This window comes from Mercurialis annua, linkage group LG2, assembly GCF_937616625.2.
Source record: "Mercurialis annua linkage group LG2, ddMerAnnu1.2, whole genome shotgun sequence".
Classification (NCBI taxonomy): Eukaryota; Viridiplantae; Streptophyta; class Magnoliopsida; order Malpighiales; family Euphorbiaceae; genus Mercurialis; species Mercurialis annua.
This window is the reverse complement of record NC_065571.1, coordinates 54191285-54201715: the sequence shown is the minus strand read 5'-3', so window position 1 is coordinate 54201715 and position 10431 is coordinate 54191285. Positions and strand designations below refer to the sequence as shown.

At 43.1% G+C, this 10431-nt stretch overlaps 1 protein-coding gene across 1 annotated transcript; it reads left to right on the top strand.

Annotated features, from left to right (window-relative positions):
* The first annotated feature begins 2034 nt into the window (after nt 1-2034).
* LOC126668739 (uncharacterized) lies at nt 2035-9717 on the top strand. The gene is made up of 4 exons (XM_056104717.1): nt 2035-2168; nt 3963-4624; nt 4799-9305; nt 9534-9717. Exons 1-4 carry the CDS (start codon nt 2035-2037, stop codon nt 9715-9717), a joined length of 5487 nt encoding a protein of 1828 aa, XP_055960692.1.
* The last annotated feature ends 714 nt before the right edge of the window (nt 9718-10431 follow it).

Genomic DNA, 10431 nt, shown 5'->3' with positions numbered 1-10431 from the left:
ATCGACGAAGGAAGCGCAGTAAACCTCATGACAAACGCAGCATACAAAATGTTGGGAGGAACAGCGTCAAGGCTACGCCGAGTCCCACTTCCGCTATCAGGACTCGGTGGCCCCTCCATCACCCCGCTGGGAGCGGTCACCTTGGAAGTAATAATCGGCCCAGAAAGAGGAATAAACAAGAAAATCATGTCACTATTTAACATAGTAGACATGGAATTGACATATAATGCCATCCTAGGAAGACCTTTCCTCCATGATTCGGCAGCAGTAACCAGCATCAGAGCGCTGGCAATGAAGGTACCAACTGAAAAGGGAGTAGTGACGCTGAGAGGAGACCAAGGAATAGCCAAGAAGTGCTATGACGAGTCAGTGGTGGATCTCCAAGAAAACAAAACCGAAAAGAAGGAAGAATAGGAACGAAAAAAGACCCATCATCAGTAACAACTTTACGTCTTACCAGATGGCGTCAAATCTATCTTTAATTTTTTGTATGCCATCTTTTTATCAATAAAAGTTCAATTTTGCTGCTATTTGATTAGCCAGACGAACCAATAAAGAAATGAAAATCAAGAACAGCCACGAACGATTAAATCAAAGATGAAAGAAGAAAAAATAAAGATCAAATTCAAGAAAGGCTAAGAGCCAAGAAAATGAGTATTAATTAACTCAAGGCAAAATCGCCGGAATAGGCGAATCGCCACCAAAGGTTAAGAGCCAAGAAAATGGGTTTAAATTAACTCAAAGCAAAATCGCCGAACCAGGCAAATCGCCACAAAAGGCTAAAAAATGAGTTTAAATTAACTCAGAAAAGGCAAATCGCCAACAAAGAGTTTAGATTAACTCAACAAAAACAAAAATAAAAAGAGTTTAGATTAACTCTATAAAAAGCAAAGAACAGGGTTTAGAATAACCCTCGAAGCAAGTCAAGTACATAAAAATAAGGCGAAAGCACATTTCGAAGAAACACAGAAAATATATTCATAAATTGTGAATTACAAAAAAGCAAAATTAATACATCAGCAAATACAATCAAAAGAAAAACTACTAGACGCGGTCTTTAGACATCTTGGCGAGGAGATCACGGGCGATGGCCTGGGGATCCAACCCGTTAACCCCAGAAAGATCAATATTAGGATTCTGCTCTAGAAGCTTCTTCCCAATCGCAAGGCGATACTCGCTTATCAAAGCAGAGTAAAAAGCCTTCGTATCTAGCAGACGGATGTGAAGACCTTCAACCTCCGATCTCAGATGGTCCCTCTCCCCACCAACAAGGGAATTGATCCGAATGAGCTCCTCAATCTCTTGAGTCAAGTCATCGGTCTTTTTCTCGATCACTTTCACTTGGCGATCATTAATCGCATCCTGCGCCTTGAGCTGCGCCAGAAGGGAATCATGCTCTTCCAAAGAGGCCTTCAATTTCGCCCTTTCAGACTCGGAAGTCGCCAAAAGAGAAGACAGACGCTCGACCTCCTCCTCGGCACACTGTCGGCGGTCGTTCAATACCAGAACAGATTGAAGAGCCTACACACACCAGAAATAAACAAATAAGAAAACAACTGAATACAAAAAAACATATTATACCCAAGAAAGAAAGCACTTACAGAGAAACCATGAAAACAAGCCAGATCGGAAAGCTCTTGACCCGGCCTACCACAAAACCACGTGACATCAGCAGGAATCGCCAAAGTACGGATATATTCCGCTAGCACTCTAGGATTCAGCAGACTGGCAGGATCCTGACCTTCGACCCACTGAACCAAGTCTGGAGCAGAAGAAGAGCTTCCAGGAAAACTCTCCCTCGTTGGAGAACCATCGCCAACTCGACGTCTTTTCCTAGACGGAGAATCCGGGTCTCGACCTAGAGAAATCTCTCCCGAATCAGCAACAACAGGCCCCTCTGAGGCCACACCCCCAACTCCCCCCGAGACGTTTGATAGGAGTGAAATACTCCTATCTTTAGGATGTCTTTTCGTATGCTTTTATGTGTTTTCACCCCGCTTTTATATGGAATTGATTAGCTTATAGAGGGTGTTTATGTTTCAGGGAATCAAGAGCATTACGAAGAGTTTTGAGGCCGAAATAGTGGAAAATGAGCGGAAGCGGAAGTCGAGCGCGAAAGAAGTCGAAAGCCGGAAGCAAAAGAAGCAAATCCTCCCCCTTCTGAAGAGGTGTCTCGAATCGAGACATCCCACTTAAATGGGTGTCTCGAATCGAGACACAAGTCCTAGAGAAGCAGATTTTTCTGCTTGGTGTGTCTCGAATCGAGACACACTCATAAGTTGAGTGTCTCGATTCGAGACCATAGTACTAGAGGGAGCTCAGATTTTCTTGGTTTCTTTCCCTATTGGGCCAAACATTCTAGATGGGTTGTATTTTTATTCCCTATTTTGGGTAGTACTATATAAGGATACCTTATTTTCCCTTTTTAGGGTTATGCACTAGATTTAGATTTGTAGCCCCCATTTCCTATTACTATTCTCAGATTTTTAGATACAATTGTTCTTAGTTTTAATTCCAAATTCTTGTTCTTAACTTTGGTGATTAATGCAAGATTATTATTATTCAAGCTTCATTATTATAGTTATTGTTGAATGTTTTTCTTCTACTTATTAAAGGTAATCTTTCTACATCTTAATAGTATGTTTAATTCTTGTTTAATTATTGCTTTAGTTTTGATAATGGCTAGCTAAACTCCTTGTTTGGGGGTTGTTGATGATTGCCATGATTAGTTGAATAGTTGATTAGGGTTGAGTTGTGTTGGGAATTTGTTGTGATTATTGGGGCTTAATGCTTAGATTAACTTGATCTATTAATCTATGTTTAGAGACTAGTTAATTAGGCGAGAGTCAATTAATTAGACGGACTTAGTTGATCACAAACCTGAAATCTAATCACGCTAGGGCGGTTTAGGGATTAGGTGGTTAGAAGTTAGCTTCGCGATTGGATTAGGTTGTCATTGTTGAATTCTAATTACGCGAGAGTGATTTAGACGTCAACTTGATAATCTAATCTCAATTAGACCTAATTGCGGACTCGAGAGAGCGGATTAGGCAATCTAGGAAAACTTGACCCGAGCCGATAACACTACTATACCCAATTTTCTAGGATTCGTTAGTGGTATGATTTAACAACCTCTAAACGCCTTTTACCTATTGTTTTACCCCGTTATTAATTAATTGCTTTAGTTTTCAATTGCTTCAAGTGTTAATTTCACTAGTTTTAAATTCCGTAATCATTACTATAATTCCAATTGATCGTGGCTTTCCGAATTGAATTTCCAAATACGCGTTCGCTCACTTTAAACCTCTTGTCTTCGTGGGATCGATTCCGTATTTCCGGATTACTACAAGTTAGTATTTTTGCTAACAAGTTTTTGGCGCCGTTGCCGGGGACAAGGTTGCGTTTAATTGATTGAAAGTATTGTGAAATTCGGTCGAGTTAGCGTTATTTTCTGTTTTTGGTTTTTTGTTATTAATTATCTTTCGTGGTTTACACTCGGTTTTCTTGTTGTTGTTTGTGTAGGGAATTTGATTTTTGTGTATGCACAATACGCGACGAGCAAATCTACCACTAGAACCGTTCCAAGATAACCTCGGTAACTACGAAAGAGGTGTAAGAAGAAGAGCCCGTATACCCGAAGTTATGAATAACGAGGGAAACAATTATGATGAAGAGGGGAGGTTCAATCCTCTAATGGATGGAGGGGAACAACAATATCCACCCGCTCCTCCATTAGGGAATGTGAACCGACCAAGGCAACAAGACCACCCAAGGGATGATCGACCCCAAGCGCACGCACACGTGCCAAACCAACAAAGACAAACTTTGGGTGAGTTTTTCTTGCCGGATGTGGACAATGCAACTTTTGGATGCTTCGCAATGCCGGTTCAAGCGGCAACTTTTGAGATCAAGCCGAGTACCATTCAACTTTTGGAAAATCGTTGTGCCTTCTTTGGGTTGAGTCATGAGGATCCTAATGAGCATATCGCCAAGTTTTTGGGTGTTCTAAACACATTCAAGCTCCATGGGATAACGGCGGACCAAATTAAACTTCGGATGTTTCCTTTTTCCTTGAGGGACAAGGCTAGCATTTGGTTGCATTCTCTACCTAATGAGTCCATTCACAATTGGAGGGAGTTGGCTCAAGCCTTCCTTAACAAATATTTCCCTCATGGCAAGACTACAAAGTTGACTAAAGACATACTTGAGTTTGTCCAATTTGAAGGAGAATCACTTCATGAGGCATGGGAGCGGTTCAAGGATTTACAACGAAGTGTACCCCATCATCGGCTCAATAGAGAGCATGTTATACAAATCTTCTATGATGGGACGAATGTCACTACCCGAGCTACTATCGATGCGGCTTCGGGGGGTTCACTTATGCAAAAGACCTATGAGGAAGCCCTTGAATTGGTGGAGAAATTGGCCGTGGTTAGTAGTACTTGGGGTCCTATGGAGAGAAGAGCACCACCTACTCAAAAGTCACTCATGACTCTTGATCAAGTAAGGGAGATGGAATCCATAAAAGCCGCAAATGCTTCGCTTCAAGCTCAAGTGGATGCTCTCAAGAAGCAAGTCGCTCCTATGCAAAGAAACGCTCCGGTGGCTTATGTTCAAGTAGGTTGTGAATTTTGTGGTGATTTTGGCCATTCAGGAGGAGAATGCCTAGTTACGGGTCAAGCCTTGAGTGAACAAGTCAACTACATCGGGGGACAAAGGCAAGCTAATGACCCCTACTCTAACACCTACAACCCCGGATGGAGGAATCATCCAAACTTTGGGTGGAGAAATCAAGAAGGGCAAGGCAATGCTCAAGGGCCTAATCATGCGGGTCCAAGCTTCCAAGGTGGAAATAGACCTCCCCAACAACAAGGAAATTACCATCACAATCAAGGTCATGGCAACAATGCGGGTGCTAGACCTCAACATCCTCCCGGGTTTCAACCTCAAAGAAACATGGATGAAGGGAATATGCTTGTTAAGTTGATGGATGAGCTTAGAGAGATGAAGCAACTTCAAAAGAATCAAGCCGCCACTAATCAAATGATTGAGACTCAAATATCTCAACTTGCTATCAATCTTCAAGGTAGACCACAAGGGGGATTGCCATCTACTACGGAGAACAACCCTAGAGAACATGTTAAGGCGGTAGAGCTCCGAAGCGGGAGAACTCTTGAGAAAGCCAACGGAAAGAGGCAAGTTGTTGAGAAGGATGAGCCTCAAGTGGTAATTGACATAGCAAGTTCAAGTCAAGAGTTGCCAAAGGAATGTGAGGAAGTGATTGTCGAGGTTGAAGAGCCCTATGTGAAGCCGCCACCACCTCCACCGTTTGTACCACCGGTTCCATTCCCAAGCCGGTTGAGGAAAGCTCAAGGGAACGAAAAATTTCACAAGTTCCTTGAGATTTTCAAGAAATTGCAAATCAATCTAAGCTTGGCGGATGCACTTCGGGAGATGCCCCAATATGCAAAATTCTTGAAAGACATAATTATGAACAAGCGTAGTTGGGAGCAAGGTGGGACAATACCGCTCACGGAGCATTGTAGTTCAATAATCCAAAGCAATTTACCGACAAAGCTTAAAGATCCAGGGAGTTTTTCTATACCTTGCACCATAGGAAATATGAATGCTATAAATTGTTTGTGTGATCTTGGGGCAAGTATTAACTTGATGCCATTGTTTCTTTTTAGGTCTTTATTTGGTGATCAACCGGTAAAGCGCACCTCGATGGTATTGCAACTTGCCGATCACTCTCTCAAAAAGCCGTATGGGATAGTAGAAGACGTACTCGTTAAAGTGGATAAATTCATCTTTCCGGTGGATTTTGTGATCTTAGACTATGCGGTGGATAAAGAATGTCCTATGATTCTCGGTCGCCCTTTTATGAACACCGGGCGTGCTCTCATCGATGTTCACGCCGGCAAGCTCACCTTGAGAATTGATGAGGAAAGTGTGGAGTTTGATATGAAGAGAGTGATGCGGAATGCCATCGAGGAGGAAGATTGCATGAGAATCGATTTGGTTGATGAACTTGTGAGGGATACTCTTGAAGCGAGTATGGAAGAGTTTAATCAAGACGGAGTGACGAAAAATCAACTTCTGGGTTCCCTACATGAGTGTCTCGATTCGAGACACCCAACTAAAGAGAGTGTCTCGAATCGAGACACTAAGAAAAAGGGAGCAGAAGCTCCCTATGGTCTTGTCTCGATTCGAGACAGTCCCATAAGTAGACTGTCTCGAATCGAGACAAGAGCAACAGAAGGGGACCCAAATTTTTCTGAATGTTCGAAAGTCACCTTCCATTCCGATAGTCCGAGTGAGGAGTATTCCGAGGAGGATGAACCTAAGCCGGAGAATTTGAACAAGAGTAGTGGTGTGACTCCACCATCGTCCAAGGTGCCACCACAAGTTGAGTTGAAGCCACTTCCATCTCATCTCCGGTATACCTTTGTTGGGGAGAATGAGACTTTGCCAATAATCATCTCGAACAAGCTTTCTAAGGAACAAGAGAGGAGGGTGGTACAAGTGGTGAAGGAGCATGTTTTAGCAATAGGGTGGCAAATCTCCGACATACGTGGAATAAGTCCTCAAATTGTGATGCATAAGATCAATCTCGAAGATGAGTCAAAGAAGTCGGCTCAAAGGCAACGAAGATTGAATCCGAATATGAAGGAGGTAGTGCACAAAGAAATTGTTAAGCTCCTCGACGCCGGAATAATCTACCCTATTTCGGATAGTGAGTGGGTAAGCCCAATTCAATGTGTCCCTAAGAAGGGCGGTATGACAATGGTGGAGAATGAAAAAGGAGAACAAATATCCACAAGGACGGTAACCGGTTGGCGAGTATGCATTGATTATCGGAAGCTCAACGAGGTAACCCGAAAGGATCACTTTCCGCTACCATTTATCGATCAAATGTTAGAAAGGGTAGCGGGGCACAAATTTTACTGCTTCCTTGATGGGTACTCCGGTTACAATCAAATATTAATTCTCCCGGAAGATCAAGAGAAGACGACCTTCACATGCCCCTACGGTACCTTTGCATATCGGCGAATGCCCTTCGGACTATGCAACGCACCCGCCACATTTCAAAGATGTATGACCTCAATCTTTAACGACATGATTGAGGATATTATGGAGGTGTTCATGGACGATTTCTCCGTGTTTGGCGATTCATTCGATGGTTGTTTAGCGAACTTAAGGCGGGTTTTAGCAAGATGTGTTGAGACAAACTTGGTGCTAAATTGGGAAAAGTGCCACTTTATGGTGGATGAAGGCATTGTACTCGGGCATAGGATATCGGAAGCGGGAATTGAAGTGGATAGGGCAAAAACAGAAGTTATTGAAAAATTAGTCGCTCCGGCTACGGTCAAAGGAGTTCGGGCATTTCTAGGCCATGCGGGCTTCTACCGGCGATTCATTAAGGACTTTTCATCTATTGCACGGCCCTTGACGAGATTGCTAGTTAAAGATGTGCCGTTTGAATTCACCGAGGAATGTCAAGGTGCTTTTGAGAGGCTTAAGGAGGCACTTGTGACCGCGCCAATTATATCGTCTCCGGATTGGAGCTTGCCCTTTGAGCTCATGTGTGATGCGAGTGACCAAGCTTTAGGGTGTGTTTTGGGTCAGAGGAAGGATAAGAAGGTCCACGTGATTTACTACGCAAGCCGGACCATGGCGGGAGCTCAACTCAATTACACCACCACCGAAAAAGAGATGTTGGCGGTGGTATTTGCTTTAGACAAGTTTCGGCAATATTTGCTCGGATCAAAGGCCATCATTTATACCGATCATGCCGCCTTGAGATATCTTTTTGCTAAGCAAGACGCAAAACCATGGCTTATTCGATGGATCCTTTTAATGCAAGAGTTTGATGTAGAAATCCGAGACAAAAAAGGAACGGAGAACGTTGTGGCGGATCACCTATCACGATTAGAAGTTCCGGAACCTATTCCAATTGGTGTTGATATTAATGAACGGTTCCCGGATGAAATGTTGATGGTAATCTCGGAAGTGGAGACACCTTGGTATGCGGATATAGCTAATTACTTGTCTTCAAATGTCATGCCACCGGATCTATCGCACCATCAAAAGAAGAAATTTTTGAGTGATGTGAAACGTTTTTTGTGGGATGAGCCGTACCTTTTCAAGATATGTGGTGATGGGATGATTCGGAGGTGTGTATCTTTAAAGGAAGTGATGCCAATTTTGAGCCATTGTCATGAGGCGGATTACGCCGGGCATTATGGGGCATCAAGAACCGCGGCTAGAGTGCTAGAAAGTGGGTTCTTTTGGCCTACCCTATTTCGCGATGCCAAGGAGTTTGTGGGGCATTGTGATCGTTGTCAACGAGTAGGGAACATTTCCAAACGAGATGAGATGCCATTGACCTCAATCCAAGAGGTGGAGATCTTTGATGTGTGGGGCATAGATTTCATGGGGCCATTTCCGATGTCTCATGGAAATCTTTTTATCTTGGTTTGTGTGGATTACGTCTCGAAATGGGTAGAAGCGGAGGCTTTACCTACAAACGATGCCAAGGTAGTGGTGAAGTTTCTCAAGCGTCTAATTAACCGATTTGGGACTCCAAGGGTTATCATTAGTGATGGGGGGTCGCATTTTTGCAACCGGCAATTTGAGGTTTTGATGAAAAAGTACAATGTGTACCACCGAGTTGCTACTCCCTATCACCCCCAAACGAGTGGTCAAGTGGAAGTTTCGAATCGGGAGTTGAAGAGGATTTTAGAGAAAACAGTAAATGGGACAAGAAAGGATTGGTCCCTCAAGTTGGATGACGCTTTATGGGCTTACCGCACGGCATTTAAGACACCTCTCGGTATGTCGCCGTATCGGATTGTGTATGGTAAGGGGTGTCACTTGCCGGTTGAATTAGAACACAAAGCCTATTGGGCAATTAAAAAGTTGAACTATGACTTCAAGGCGGCCGGTGAGAAGCGGTTGATGCAACTTAATGAGTTAGATGAATTCCGACTTGATGCTTATGAGAATGCCAAACTTTATAAAGAAAGAACGAAGAAATGGCATGATGCTCACATCTCACCCAAGTCATTTGAAGTTGGAGCTTTTGTGTTGCTCTATAATTCAAGGTTGCGGTTGTTTCCGGGAAAATTAAAATCTCGGTGGAGTGGTCCGTATAAGATCCGGCACGTGGCGGTTCATGGAGCAATAGAATTAGAAAATCAAAAGGGCGAGACGTTCAAGGTCAACGGAAACCGTTGCAAGCCCTACTTGGGACCTTTGACGGGTCAAATAGATGACAAGATCTATCTTGCTCCCCCTTCAAAGTGCCACGGATTGACGGTCGAGCTTTCGACCTTAAACAAGCGCACTTGGGAGGCAATCCCAAGAGGTTTGAATTTTAATGCTTTTAGTTGATTTCATTTTGCAATTGCCTTAAGTTTTAATTTTTTTTTTTTTTTTTTTTTTTTTGTGTGTTGTTTATGATTTGGCGTATTTCATATGTTTGTTATGTTCAAGATAACGCGTGGTATGTTCGGTTTTTGGATGTGTAGGAGTTCGGTGAAGCATTTCGTCGGAAAAAATCAAGGTTCCCCAAGAAAGGAAAAACAGAATAATCTGTTTTCCCTTGTCTCGAATCGAGACAAGCCTCTTAGGAAGTTGTCTCGATTCGAGACAAGAGAAGCAGATTATTCTGCTTCTCAGCTCTTGGTGTCTCGAATCGAGACACCTGATTAATAAGGGTGTCTCGATTCGAGATACTTGACTAAAAGGGGGGATTTTGAAATTTTCTCATTGGCTCTTATTTGCTTCACATGGATTGATGATGTGGCACGATCCTAACCCTTCAAGATTCAAATTTTTGACATGGATCACCAACTTACAACACATCTTGGCCCTTCAATCCATAGCTATGAATTTAGCCATAAAAAGGACTCCATCACTTCATCTTCTCCACCATTCCATACCTAAATTAGAAAACCTCCATATCCAAAAGCTTCTTTCTCTTTCATCAAGCCAAATCTTCAAGAAGCCCTAGCCATCACTCCATCTACCCAAATTCAATTCCAAACACATTTCCGAACACCCTTTACGCCACTCTAGCCATGTCACGAGCTACACGATCAAAGAAGACCGTCGCGCAAACTTCGAACCCACCACCACCAGAGGTTGAACCAACGCTAGGAACCTTCCGTTCCAATCGTAAGAAAAGTGCTTCCGGGTCCAACGTTTTCGGAGTTAACACTCCGGGGGCTCTTCGACACCGTTTTGATACGCCTTTTGATATCCGTACCGAGGCGGAAGGAAATATGTTCAAGAGCCTTAAGAAGAAAGGTATTTCCGTTCCATACAAGGTTTGTTGGGAAAGCATGACGAAGTTGAAAATCCATGGGATTGTAAAGCCCTATTTCGAATGGTTGGATTTTACAAAAATGGAAGCTTCTCCACATG